The sequence below is a fragment of the Rattus norvegicus genome, chromosome 8 (genome assembly GCF_021556685.1).
Source record: "Rattus norvegicus strain SHRSP/BbbUtx chromosome 8, alternate assembly SHRSP_T2T, whole genome shotgun sequence".
Lineage (NCBI taxonomy): Eukaryota > Metazoa > Chordata > Mammalia > Rodentia > Muridae > Rattus > Rattus norvegicus.
This window is the reverse complement of record NC_141541.1, coordinates 51,071,447-51,086,264: the sequence shown is the minus strand read 5'-3', so window position 1 is coordinate 51,086,264 and position 14,818 is coordinate 51,071,447. Positions and strand designations below refer to the sequence as shown.

General features: G+C 43.6%; 1 protein-coding gene across 2 annotated transcripts in view; it reads left to right on the top strand.

Annotated features, from left to right (window-relative positions):
• The window catches only part of Arhgef12 (Rho guanine nucleotide exchange factor 12), a 125,939-nt gene that overhangs the window by 93,855 nt on the left and 17,266 nt on the right, over positions 1-14,818 (top strand). For both annotated transcript variants that reach the window (XM_087563087.1, NM_001013246.2), the window contains 11 exon segments: positions 241-273; positions 551-665; positions 1,467-1,572; positions 2,845-3,057; positions 5,821-5,953; positions 6,356-6,391; positions 6,904-7,058; positions 8,198-8,344; positions 9,241-9,326; positions 11,739-11,864; positions 13,655-13,769. In XM_087563087.1, coding sequence (XP_087419213.1) covers positions 241-273; positions 551-665; positions 1,467-1,572; positions 2,845-3,057; positions 5,821-5,953; positions 6,356-6,391; positions 6,904-7,058; positions 8,198-8,344; positions 9,241-9,326; positions 11,739-11,864; positions 13,655-13,769 — 1,265 coding nt within the window.

The window sequence follows — 14,818 nt, the reverse complement described above, 5'->3', positions numbered from 1 at the left end:
GGATGTAGACAGGACCCAAAACACTTAGTTCTTTTCTGTTGTTTCAGGTGTCTGAGCTTACATAGTAGATCTCTGACTGAATGAGTGTGTTTCTTTGATCTTTTGTAATGGTACCTTCAACTGAACCCAGGGCCTTGCACCATGTGACTTACAGATAGATCACTTCCAAATGTACCACAGACTTATAGATAGACCATCTCCAATTGTATGTATCTCATCTTAAAATATTTTTATTTTTAGGATGACTGCTCAGGCTGTAGAAGAAGAAAGGAGGTAATACAATGTTCCCTACTCCATCCAGAGCCCTATTTTCTATCTGTTCTAAGTTTCTTTTAACTTCATATGTAGGCTGTCAGCTCCCTCTGGTGGCCTGTTTTTTATTTGACTCATAACTCTAGTATCCTGTGAATAGGGTTGGTTGTGTACAGTTTTTTTAATGTCTGCCTTGATTTATTTTCATCATTGGGCCTCTAAAAATCATTTCGTCTCTTTATTCTGACCAACCTCCCCAGATAGAAAATCTTACTTTATTTAATCATTTCTCCTCCAGTTCCACCATGCAGTATGTAATTCTCATGTATATGAAGCATTTGGGAGTAAAAGTGAAAGAACCTCGAAACTTGGAGCACAAGCGGGGTCGGATCGGCTTCCTTCCGAAGATCAAGGTGTGTGACTGGGGTGGTCATAGAGGGGCCGCCATGACATTCCCCACATTTGCAAACAGTATTTTCCTTCCCAGCATTTACTAAGCCAGCACATTAGCACTGAGCATCATGATGGGCCTAACTTGGTCTCTCTTACCAAGACACTAAACATCTAGTGAGAAATCCACACATAGAAAAGTAGGTAATGTGAATGGTTTATATTCCTGCCGTCTGCAAATCAGTGCCTTAGACTTCCACTTCAGGGTGCCTGTGCCAGTAATCATTAGGTTTTATTTAATGTTTGTTAGAGTATAAAGGGACTGTATATCCCTCATTACTACGTCCCTAGATTTTAGCCCGGGCCTTCACATGCTATGAAAGTGCTGATGGATGAGTGAATGGTGTAAAACAGTTTCTTGACAAATAGGTAAATATTTGTCAACAAGCTTCTGGTAAAATTGGCCTTTTAGTTTCTAAGAGTATGTTTTCTGTTGAAAGCTGAGCATGGTAGTGCACAGCACTTGGGAGCTACAAGCAGGAAGATCCAGAGCTCAAGGTCACCCTTGTCTATACAAGTGGGTTTAAGGCAAGCCAGGACAACATCAGGTGTGCTGTCTTGACACCAAAAATGCAAAGATAAAAACCATGGCATGCAGAGTTGAGGCTCACACACAGCTTGGCTCTGTGGGTGCCATGGTTCTTTTATGTATATTCCCCAGTTCCTTTCAGCTGGCCATTAGAATAGCATTTCTGTATTTGAAAGCAACAGCAGACCTACTGTGTGATGTCTCTTATCTCACTATAACTGTACCTTGAATTTAGCAAAGCATGAAGAAAGATAGAGAGGGGGAAGAAAAAGGGAAGCGAAGAGGATTCCCCAGCATTTTGGGACCCCCAAGAAGACCAAGCCGCCATGACAACAGTGCAAGTATGTTGAAGCTTGAGGTGCTGTTCCTTGCTGCCTTTCCTCAGAAGCTTGTTAGGTCAGGGATGCGTCGCTGGAGGCAGCCACCCTGCAGCGGACGTTGATGCTGCACTGCTTTGTTCCCCCAGTGCTGTTGAACAGAGCGCACCTCCGATGCTGTATTAACTGTTGTGCACGTCTTCATCATACGCCTGTCATGGCCTCCTGTCTCTGACTTTATGCATGCCTGTTTATGTTTGCTCAGTTAAAAAAAAGCTTTGGGCCAGGGAGCTAGCTCAGTTGTTAAAGCTCTTAGAAGAGATATTCAATTGTAGAACCCATGTTGAGGGGGAAAATGCCTGATGTGGTAGCTTGAATCTAGGAAGCCAGAGACTGGTGGGTCCTGGCCTGCCAGCCCGACCTGTTATCAAGTTCCAGGTGAGCAGGGACTGTGTCTTAAAAAAGGTGTGGACTTTGAGGAATGGAAAGGTACTCAGAGTTGTCTCCTTCAGAACCGCATGTGCACATGCAAGCACACACACACCCCTACCCATCCACCCTGTGTGGTAATCACTCCACCATGATTGTACTCACTGTGATTTACTCTCTCTGTACTTCAGTGGTTTCCATGTATCCACTGTGCTCTTTCTGATATCCTGCCACATCCATAGCAGAGAGAGATGAGACCACCACACAGGGTGGCAGCAGAGATGGATGTGGTCCCGTGGGAAGGCAGCCAGCCTGTGCTGTACCTCTCACCTCAGATTCTGGCGTGCTGGGGGACAGTTGGGTTGGAGAGCAGTGATGCTGTGTCTCCAGGACGTGAAGAGTCCTCGTGCAAGTGCCAGGGAATCTCCAGAGAAGGAGAAGGTGCACTTAGATTCGGGCTGCACAGAGCCATGTGAGGATGTGGATGGTAGCAGAGGGGATGGCCTGAAAGAGCCTGATGCGAGCAAGAGTAAGGAGCAGGACAGTCTTTGGTACGGTGGTGAATGGTGAATACACAGGAAAAGTGGAGAGGCTGTCACTGACAGATAAAGGCTGTATCTTTGTTTTTTAAGACAAAACTCCCCCAGCATTCCCTCTGCCTTCACTGCCGCTGCTCTCTCCAGCGTCTCTTACGTTCTTTCTTCTCCTGCTCTGTCTCTCTTAACTTTCCTTATCTGCTCTCTCCTTTCTTCCCCCCGTTTCTTGCTTTGTGTAATAACTATAGACTCCCAGGTATTTCTGCCCACCCCTTTCGCTCGTCTGCAGCCACTGTGCAGCACACGCTCCTGACCTTTGCTTTCTGTGCAGTTGGCAGGGCCATGGAGATACAGAAGCTTCGCCACCCGAAGCACTTGTCCGCACCCTCATCTATGAGTCCTGAGCTTCAGGACCCTGCTAAGTTGCGCCAGAGTGGAGTAACCAATGAAGGAACAGACACTGGATATCTGCCTGCCAGTTCCATGTCCTCTGCCACCTCAGGGGCTGCTCTTTCCCAAGAGGGAGGGAGAGAGAATGACACAGGTGAGCCATAAGATTTTAATCGGAAGTGAATCCCAGTTTAGTTTGATTTAAATATTTTAGTATTTTGCAGTTCACAATGCATATATGCTAAATGATAGTTTTTTTATTTTCCTAAAAACCAAAACTCCAAACCACTCCCTGAACTCTTGAGGTGTTAACTATGCACAGATTCCTGCCATTTGAAGCTCATAAGATGCACAAGGAAAGTCGCAAAACTAAAAATTCACATTGGAGCCACTGGGTATGGTAATACAGCCAGAGTCATCTTCGAGACCCAGAAGCAGAGGGATGGAAGGTTCAAGGCCACCCAGGCACACACAGGGAGACTGTTCATAAATAAGAAAAGACCCAATACCAGAAAAGTTGGGGATTTTTTTCATTCCAGGAAAGAAAGATAAGAGGGACTGAGGGAACTGGCAACTTAATTGTTCTGTTTTCTAAAGGAAGCAGAGTTGGGGCTTAATAAAAACACTTGATACAGACTTCAGGGATAGCAAAGAAAGATGCTCAGAAAGGAAAATACTGCAAGTGCAGGGTGCCTTGGGTTGTGTGTCGCCTAGCTGACCGGGTGTATCCTCCACCACATGAGTTCCAGGATCAAACTCAGGTCATCAGGGTGACACCTTTGATCATGTCAGGCCCCAATAAGTTTTAGAGAAGACCTATAAACCTGAGACGCTGGGGGTTTTTAAACATTAATGATAATTCGGCAACAAGAAGATGTCAAATATTTGGACCAGAACTGTTTCCAGCCAAGTCAGCTGAACATTTCCATCTTAAATATGCAGTCAGTCCTCATTCCTGGAAAACAGCTGCTCCTCAGAGTTAAGACCTGAGGCGACACACAGCTCCAAACATTTGACAATGACATAAAGAGACTCTGAAGAGAAAAGCCATCCCTAGAGGAACAGCCTAATTCTGAGGATGCATAAGAAATTTAAAATGCCTCTAACGTCGTACACCTGGGAACATTAAAGACACGATAAAGAATAGGATCCCATAAAAATATTTCAGAGAAAACTTTAATTAAAAGTTAAGTATAGAGTAAGTAGTAGAGTAATTGTTGTTATTAATTGTTGTGTAATAGTCACTTCAGGTTTAGTGGCATATGCAGAAAGTGTTCTCATCTGTTCCTGAGTGAAGAACTTCTATCTGCTTGGCTAAGTGGTTCTAACTTGGTCTCTCAGGAGAGTAGGAAACATTCTCCTCCATGCCACTCAGATGAAGCCTCAACTCAGAGCCACGAGGACTCTTTCAAGAGTTGCTCTAATGTTCCAGGACACCATAGCTGAGTCCTTAGAGTGATGTAAAGGAGGGGACGAGGGCAGAGTTCTGCTGTCACCTCAGCCAGTTAGAGGCAGGTCACCAAGTCATCCATACTTCAGGGGAGACGATCAGAGTCCATTCTGAAGGAGAATTAGCAAGTTTGTTAACTTGTCTTTAAACCACTACAGTTGCTAAAGGAAACGGAAACAAGTGGCCTGCTCATGGAGCGGCTGATGGAGTTCTTTTTAGAGTAATAAGCACCTGTTTTAAGTGGCCAAGGAGTTGCATAACTGGGGACAGTAAGAAAGAAAGTATTCAGACCAGCACACTTCCTAACCCGATAGGAGCAGTCTGCATATATGCTGCAGGATGTATTCGACAGTATGTATAAGGTCACAGTAATGAAAATATATTCAATTGGTTTTCAGGCATTTAAAATCATCCTGCTAGGTAAAGTATAAAATAGATACCTATTTGATTGAGACCACACATGAGAAAGGTAAGAAGAACAGGAGAAGGAAATACATGGACATTAAATCCCTAGCCTGACATACAAGAGAGTTAACATTCTCCTTGATGTAGTAAAATGGACCCATATTTGGATTTCTGTAATGCCTCATAACCCAACCAGTAATGGCATAACTATTAGACATTGGCAGGGACAGAGAGTGAGCAGAATCCCTAGAGAAAGAGATACAGATGATAGGCAGAAGTTTTATTTGGAATTGATCCATCCTAGCAGCTGCTTTTAGAAATGAGAAAGGAGGAGGCTCCTCATCACAAGACACAGTGCCTGTCTTGCCGTTTCTTAAAAGTTAATTTTCATAATTTATTTATGTGCACCTTGCATATTGACCCTCTCACTCCTTACCTCTCTCCATCCTGCCTCCACTCACCACACCTCTCTTCATGTTTAGTCATTTTGTTTTGTGACTCACTGGGATCCATCTGTGTGACCTTGGGTTCAGACCTGTCTTTGGAGCCTAGGGCCCTCAGCAGAGAATACACAACTAAAGACAGATTCCACCTCTTCCCAAACCTGTGCGTAGGCAGCAGTTCAGAGGTAGTGGGTGTGTGTGGAATTCAAGGAACTTGTAGAAGTTGGAATTCTGCTTCACTCAAGTCTGCTTCAGACTCAGGCTTTAGGCTTGTGCAAGCCCTTAACCTGCCATACCAGCTCAGCACCTCTAACGTTACTTTTTAAGGGAATACTTTAAAAATGATTTTCTTGTCAGGTATAGGGTGGTGAGTGCTTTTAATCCCATCTCTCAGGATGTGGAAGGTAGCAGATCTCTGGGAATTTAAGGCCAGCCAGGGGCTCCATAGTGTCTCAAAAAAAAGGAAAGAAAGAAAAGAAAAGTGTGTTCAAGTGCACTGAGAGTTTTATATACTGAATTTTCTATTCTAAACTACAGTTCTGGGAATTGGTTAGGTTCTTGGTTATTGCTCTGCTGTTTTATTTTAAACAGTTAGTGACTCTGGCATTTGTCACCTTAGGAGCAAAACAAGTTGGAGATGCGGTGGCACCTGGAGACTGCTTGGATAGCATACCTCGAGTCCCCAATACTGTTTTTGACTTCCCCCCGCCTCTGCTAGATCAAGTGCAGGAGGAGGAATGTGAAGTGGAGAGGTAATTCATAGAGCGTTGTGCATTAAGTTCTTTGACCTTTCACCTTTAGTATATGGCAGCATTTTCTTTTATAATGCTTTGATAGCAGTCTGGTTGGTAGTAAATGTTAAATCCTACTGAAATTTTTTGTTATGTTAAATAACTTCTGTATCTTGGGTATATCTATCTTTTTATTTGTTATTTGTTTGTTTGTTTGTTTGAGACAGGGTTTCTTTGTGTACCCTGGCTATCCTGGTACTTGCTCTGTAGACCAGGCTGGCCTCAAAGTGACAAACTCAAATCCACTTGCCTCTGCCTCCTGAGTGCTGGGATTAAAGACATGTGCTGCCACTAGCTGGCTGGGTCTGTCTTTCTTGGTCTCTGTTTTGCTGTCCTGTGATTCCTTATTCTCTATTGTTTTAGGGTGGCAGAACATGGAACCCCAAAACCCTTTCGAAAGTAAGTAAATCTTAAGTAGCTTTCATGTAAATAGAGCCTCTCCCCTATAAAGCCCAATTGTACAGGAAAGAAACCCTATTCATAGTCTGTAAGTATAAAGGGAAGCTCTCAGTAAATTCAGACCATCCGACAAGCAAACACACAGGAAGATGCCATTTCCTAGGAGAGCAGAGTGTCTTAGGCTCGCTGTTGGATCGGATGCAGAAACCTACCTGGTTTACAATAAATGTATGCTCATGAGGATGGGGTGAGAGCTCAGCTGTTAAAGTGTGAGGACCTCAGTTCAGATGGTGAAGACCCATGAAAGAAGCCAGACCTGACAAGACTGTCAAAAGGAATAAGGCGAAGGACAGTCAAGGAAGACACCCGAAGCCAGCCTCTGGCCTCCACATGCATGTGCACACTTACATACGTGCATCCATATACACATGACATACACAGAAGATGTGTGGTTCTCCGTTGTCCCCCTGAAGCCCCCAGCAGAATTTCACATTTGTTTGTGGATTTATTAGGTTTGACAGCATCGCCTTTGGAGAAAGTCAGAGTGAGGACGAGCAGTTTGAAAATGACCTGGAAACAGATCCACCCAACTGGCAGCAGCTCGTTAGCAGAGAAGTGCTACTGGGACTGAAACCCTCCGAGATCAAGAGACAGGAAGTGATTAATGGTGAGTTTAATCAATCAATTGTTGGCCCTATAGGTTGAGATTTACAAGCAAATCTCTCAACTTGGAATTTGTTTTGTTTTCTATTGGCCTTTTGTTTTAAACAAAGACAAAATTAAACTAGATAGGTTATTTTCGAGCCTTTAAATAGAAACAGTGCACGTGATGGTACAGTCTGCATCTAGCTTTCAGGATTCTGAGGATCCATAGCATCATAGGTATGGAATTTGGTTAAAGTCAGTGAGACACTTTAAGGCCATGCTGTAGGCATAGATTATCAAGAGTGAGCTAAACTTAAGGGGATTAGCTGAGCAACAGGAAACACGTGATGAGAGCACAGGTGGAATGAGGTCACCCACATACATGTCACAGCCAGTATTGAGGGGTCAACGCAGGAGCTCAGCGCAGTCGGCCCCATCACACTCCAGTGGAGCACAGAGGGTAAGGCTCCTATGCCCTTCCTCGTTTGCTCATCTAACCTTCTACTGCCCTGTACAGTCCCAGACCCCTGCCTAGGGAATAGTGCTGCCCATGATGTGTGGGGTCCTACAGTAGGTCTGTTAATGGGACAGCCCCACCCCAGATGTGCCCATAGACCAACCTGTTACAGGCACTTACTCAACTGAGACTCTTTCCCCAGGTGATTCTAAGTTGTGGCAAGTTGACATCACAGTTACCCTAACATGTACGTAACAAATATGTGACATGTATGCTGTACCCTCTGCTATCACTATGACTTGATTTCAATAAATATCTATTTTTGATGACAATGAGATTTAGTAAAGTTACAGAATGACTCCAGAAATGAGGTTTTATGGGCAAATACAGAAAATTAAATCTATTACTTTGGAAGAGTGCTTAAGGCTATCTGTTATTAGATTCTACTGTATTCTGGTGTTATAAGTTCATACTGTAAATGAGTTTGGAAGTATCTGTTAATTAACTTTCTAATATAAAATACTTTTGAATGATACTTTAAATTATTCTGCTGTGTAGGAAAATTTCATGGGTCAGTTTGATTCTTAGAGATATACCATCCTTTCTAAACATTAAATTTATTACATAATGCATTTGCTACCTAATGACAATGGGAGACTATATCTGGTCCCATGGAATGAGTCCTTTCCCCCTCCTCTGCCTAGAATTGTTCTACACTGAGAGAGCGCATGTCCGAACACTGAAGGTTCTTGACCAAGTATTCTATCAGCGAGTGTCCAGGGAAGGGATTCTATCACCTTCCGAGCTGCGCAAGATTTTTTCAAACTTGGAGGATATCCTTCAACTTCATGGTAAGAGAAGTTGTGTCTGCATTTCTAGTAGAGAAAAGACTCTGACTGTGTAAGAGCACCTCTGTGACAGTACAAATAGTTGAGAACCTAACGAGTTCATTGTGTATCCAGCAAAGAAAGATGATTGGGTCTTTGACTAATATTTTCTCTATAATGCTATACAAGTCTTAACTTTTTGTATACAAGTGGGCTTTTGTATACATATGGGCTTTTCTGATCTTAAGTTAGTACTTAAAATGAAAAACATGAATAATGAAAATTACCCTTGATAATATCAATTACTATATGCATGTATGTATGTAGTTTTCAAATATATGTCGCATGTAAAAATATTTATAAATAGTAAAATTAAATGAATGGTCGGATGATTCCCATCAGTTTTACGGTTTTGTGCCCAGGGCACGTTTGCTGTGTCTTGCTCCAGGTGACTCCCCTGGACTTCTGAGGCAATGTGAGATGTTCTTCTCCCTGTAAGCCGCTGTCCTCTCTGTGACCTTCATTTTCAGTCTTTCTTGATCAAAGGAGGTATCAGTTTGCCAACCAAAGCAATTCTTTTTGTGGCAATTCAGATTTCATTGACATTCAGTGTGTTGTTTATGTCCAGAGTCTTTCTGAGCTGGGCTACAGAGTGAAACCTTAAGGGCGAATTCATATTTACCCACACTACGGTCAGCGTGCTAGTTCCTAAAAACAGAGCTTAAGATGTTAGGACGTGTCCAGGAAGAGCTTTTGGGCTCTAGCTGTGTCAGGCCATGCGCAGATTACATTAATGGAGATTGGGAACAGCTATACTACACTGAAAACTTAAAAAAAAACTAAGGGTAACTGCTTTGTCCACCAGTAGTTCAAAGTAAAATGAGTCTGGACTTAATCTGTTTTTCTCTTTCCTCCCTTAGTTGGGTTGAATGAGCAGATGAAAGCTGTCCGAAAAAGGAACGAGACCTCAGTTATTGATCATATTGGGGAAGATCTGCTCCTTTGGGTAAGGAAATCGAGAACGTCTTTTAAATATTTTTATAGACATTAGATCAGATTCTGGGGTAAGTAATAAATGTATCCAAACTAAACACATCCATTTTGCAGAGTTAATATGCAAAGTCGAAAAGGGTTCCACATATTATTTTATTGGTTAGTTTGTTCTAATCAGTATGCAGTCAGACTAAGTGCTCCGTCTCATTGAGATGCAGGTACACTGGTTCCTTGTCTCAAAGGAGAGAGAGTAGTGCATCCTGTCAGTTTAAATGTTTGCCATCTTCTGCTGTTCAGATCTTTTAAATGTTTGCCATCTTCTGCTGTTCAGATCTTAAACACGTATAATATTAGGCAATTATACTTCATAAGTGTCAGTAGTGAAAACGACTTAAACTTATTCCCAATATAAGGACAGAATTCAGAGGCTGTGATAACTGTCACCTCCCTGTCTTTGTCTAACTGTACTGATTTATTTTGTTGTGTGTATATGATTGTCTTGCCTGTCTGTGTGTATGTGTGTGTACCATTGCACGGCTTGTGCCCGCAGAGGTGAGAAGAAGGCGTTAGACCCAGTTTGGGTTCCCTGGAGATGTTAGCCGTAGGTCGTTCGGAACTGAACCTAAGCCCTCAGAGGAGCAGCAAGTGCTCTTAGCCATGCAGCCGTCTCTCCAGCCTCCGATTGTCAACTGTTGAACAAACTGTATAGTTCTAGAGACAGTGGCGTTTAAGACACATGACTTCTGCTGTCACCCAGTGCATGGTGGGAAAACTGTGGGAGTCTGGTTGTTTTGCTTTAGACAGGGTCTCAGCAGTTAGACCTGGCAGGCCTGGTATTTTGTAGCTTCAGTTGATCTTGGACTCACCCAGATCTGCCTGCCTCTGCTCTCAAGTGCTGAATTGAGAGGTGGGGGCAGGGAAGAGAGAAGAGAGAGAGTGTTTAGAGAAATTTTCTCAGTCTTGGCCCCGTAGGAGACCGAAGACCTGCTGGGATCCCGGCATTTTCTCAGTAAGCCCAGCTGTTCTGTGTTCCTAGTTCCTGACAGACAGCATGCCTGCCGTTAGCCTTGCCAGTCTCGTCCTTCAGCACTTACTTTTCAGTGCTAGTGATTGAAATCAGGGCCCTGTGGGTCTGACACAAGTGGTTCAACTGCTGGGCCACATTCCTAGCCTGAGCATCCTATCCATAAGAAAATAACAGTATAAACTTTGACCAACCAGTTTGAATACTATTTTATGTAACCTACTTGAAGAACATAATTCATCTACAGATAAGCTACAAAAGAACATTTTATAGAATGCCTTCCCATGTGATAGAGTTTTAGAAATTGGACTGTTGTACAGAAAGTCCTCTTGGCTAAGTACAGAGCACTTGTTTGTAAAGTGTAAAAGTGGTGGGAAAGCGAGCTTCGAAGTTCTGTGTGCAATACCCACACTCAGGACACAGGCAGGATGGCTGGGGGTGTGAGGCAGCCTGGATAGCCTAGTGCAGTGGTTCTTAGCCTGTTGGTCATGGCCTCTTTGGGGGAATGGACTGACCCTTTTGCAGAGGTCGTCTAAAACCATCAGAAAACACAGATATATGCATTACGGTTCATAACAGCAGCAAGATTACAGTTGTGAAATAGCAACCAAGATAATTTTATGCTTGGGGGTCACCACAACAGGAGGGACTGCACTAAAGGGTTGCAGCATTAGGAAGGTTGAGAACCACTCCCAAGCAAAAATAAACAAAATAGAGGTGATAGTATACAGCTGAAAAGGTATGTTTGCCTTCTGAGACCGCCTCATGGTAAAGCAGCTGTTAAGCATTTCATTGAGAACCTCCAGGTGAGGGTCTGAGTAAACCTACAGACGGATTATTACAAACAAATTTATGAGAGGAAGATACTAGGAAGAGGCATACCATGTATGCGTATATAATATGTAGTTGCAAAAGAGATTTGTAAGTTCATGGATCTATGCCCAGTCCCCCTTTAGTCCCTGCACAGGTGACACAGTGGGGAATTTTCTTTCTGTTCCCACTCAACTTGTGATCGAAGTGAGTAGGAAGGAAAGCTCCTAACACACGGATTGCGAGTGTTCTTGTAATGGAGTCAGAGTCTATAGAAATGAAACAGTAATCACAGTCTCCAGACATTTTGTGTCTCGTACTCTCCAGATGTCAACCTTTCTAATTTGCAAGCAGTGTAGACTGAGAGATAATACATTAGGCTACTGGCACAAAAACGTTGGCACATGGCCTGTGGTGTCAGGGTGAGTCATCCATGTGGCACCATTGTTCCTGCCTCTATGTACAAAGCCCGTCTCTTGCATTTAAGGATGTTCCCTGGGATGTCGAAAGGACTGTGGCTGCCTTCATCTCACTTGGCCTCACGGGTGGATGCTCAGTGTTTCTTTCTCTTTCTCTGTGTTCTTGGCACAGTTCAGTGGACCAGGGGAGGAGAAGCTGAAGCACGCTGCTGCCACATTCTGCAGTAACCAGCCTTTCGCCCTGGAAATGATCAAGTCTCGCCAGAAAAAGGATTCTCGATTCCAGACTTTTGTGCAAGTGAGTTGAGCAAGTTATATGACCTCTGGACAAGTTTTGTACTAATTATAGAATAAACTTGAAGAATTCTGACTTACAACGTTCATCTATGATAATATTAATCCCCCCATTTATGTTTTTATCTTTTGAATATGGGTGTTTTGCCTGAATATATGTTTGGGTACCAAGTCTGTGCATGGTTCTGAGAGGCCATTGCGTTCCCTGGGACTGGATAGATGTCAGCTGTTGTCACATGGGTGCTGGGAATCGAACCTGGCTCCTCAGGAAGAGCAGCCGATGCTCGTAACCACTGAGCCATCTCTCCAGCCCCACCCAATATGTCAGCATTTAAAAAGAGCTTTATATTGTGTCTTGAATCACTGAAAGGAATAAAGATGTCTTTGGAATGATGAATAATAAAAAATATACATGAAAATTGAAACGTTTGACATAGACATCCATGTTTCCCTAGCAGCTTTAATTAGGAAAAGCCACATTCAACTGTTCGGTGTCTCGGCAGGCCCTCTCCACTGAGCGATGGGCCTAGCCCTTCTTATAGCTTTTTGTGGTAGGGTCTTATTGAGTTGCCCAGGCTTTTGCTCTGCCTGTGTCTCATGCAGCCATGAGTTTGCAGGCCTGTGCCAGCAGGCCTGGCCCATAGTCACTGAGGAAGAGCACATCGCTCAAGTTTGAGATGGTGGTTTTATCAGGCGTGGGAGGGTTGTGGTGGTACTGGGGTAGGGCTAGGGTAGATAAGAGGCTGTCTCCAGCCACCTGCTGGTTTATAAATAGAGATCGTTGGACACCATGCATTTGTTATGCTGCTGCATTGGTAAGCAGCAGTCACAGTGCATGTGGTTTAAGAGTATGGCTACAGTGTAACAGGATCCTCCCCCTTGGATCTTATCAAATGTGCTCTGAGTTGCAACCCTCACCTGAAGCTTGTTTAAGCCAATGGCTGATTTTTTAAAATTAATTTATTCTATTTATTTTTTACTTTTTGTAAATGCAAAATGAGGTTCTGCTTTCTGGCTCGTTGTTGGCTCCCCAGGCTACCTGTCTCCTCCTGTGGACTTTGAGCTGTCCACAGAGGTGGATTTTTGCTTTTTCTTTTTTTCCAAGCTAATAGGAATGCTTTTCTCTGGTCCAGATTGCTTTTAAAGTTTAGGGCTGAGAGATGGCTCGGTGGCTAAGAGCACTTGCTGCTCTCACAAGGACAAGAATTGGGGTCCCAGACACCTCTGAGCAAGTTAGACCGAGCCTCCTCTTTTTGATTCAGAATCAAGTGATAGTAAACTAATTATAGAATAGACTCCACCCACACTCAAGGGGATGGAATCACATATTCCCATTTATATACCCGAGAATGGGGATCTTGGAGGGAACCTCTTTATATTTTATTACATAAAGCCATGTCCATTCACCTATTGCTACCCTTCATTATAACAGCAGACTCAGTTGTCTGAAGACTAGCTCACAGAGTCTGAAGTGCACATTGTCACGTTATTTAAAGGTGTGTAGGCCCCTGATGCATGTAAGCTAGCACACCCAGACTAGTGTTCCCTGGATCATAAGTTAGTAAGTGTACTTTTTGTTTTTCAACATTTTTTGAGACAAGGTTTCTCTGGGTAGCCTTGGCTGTCCTGGAACAGAATTAGGATGCGTAATTTTTTTTCTCTCTTTTTAGAAGCATCTTTGTCTAATAACCAGGCCTCTGATACAGTGGCATTTCTAGTAACTACACGATATGTGTTTTGTAATTCTTTGTCCTAGTACTGCTTGTTAGTTGACGTCTTCCACTTTGGTTTCAGGATGCTGAGAGTAACCCCCTGTGCCGTCGTCTTCAGCTGAAGGATATCATTCCCACCCAAATGCAGAGGCTCACCAAGTACCCCCTTCTTTTGGATAATATCGCCAAATACACAGGTACAGCATTTGGGCTGAAAAAAAGCAGGCAACTGGAGAAAGGGCTTAGTGGATAAGTGCTCTTGCAAGGACCAGAGCTGGGATCCCAGCAGCCACACCCGGTGGCTCACATCCACTGTAACTCCCAACTCCATGAGATCTAACACCCTTCTTCGGGCTCTGTGAGCATCCACATGCATAGACTCCTACAGAGGTAATGCGCGCGCACACACACACACACACACACACACACACACACACACACACACGTGTACACACACACACACACACACACACACACACACACACACACACACACGCTTTCTTTAAAAGTTAAAAGCAAAAACCCCAGAATATGTCCCGCTACATATCCCGCTCATGGCTTCTGATGCATAGATTTGATTTCTGCCATTTGTATGGCGGACATTTCCTGAGAAGGCGGAGTGGTGTCTTCAGCCTGTTTAGACTGTGCCCTCTAATAGTAGTTCAGACACAGAGTTTGGTGTACTGTGGTGCAAGGGCCACTTTGAGGTCCCTGCCTGGTTTTTATTTCAAAAAAAATTTTTTTAAGACAAGGAATCACAGAGCCTGGTTCATCATGAAGTATACATATATAGCCGAGGGTGGTCTTGAACCCCTGATCCTTTTGTTCTTACCTCCTAGGTCAGCGGTTCTCAATCTGTGTGTCATGACCCCTTTGGCAAACCTCTGTCTTTAAAAGTATTTACATTATGATTCATCACAGTAGCAAAATTGGAGTTATAAAGTAGCACTGAAAATAACCTTATGGCTGGGGTCGCAGCTTTAGGCGGATTGTGAACCGCTGCCCTAGGTAGGGGGATTGTGGGCACGCACCCCCACACCCGCATCTCGCCGTCTGTTTACGTCAGCAAGCTTCTGTTGGAGACAGCACATGGAGGCCGTCTGTTGTATGCTTTGTTTATTGAGAGATTTTGCACTCGGCAGCAGAACTGAGTATTTGGAGCAGAGGTCATTTGGCCTACAAAGTGTAGAGTAATTGTCATCTGAGCCTCTAGGAAAAATTCACCCATCTTTCGTTGCTTTGAAAG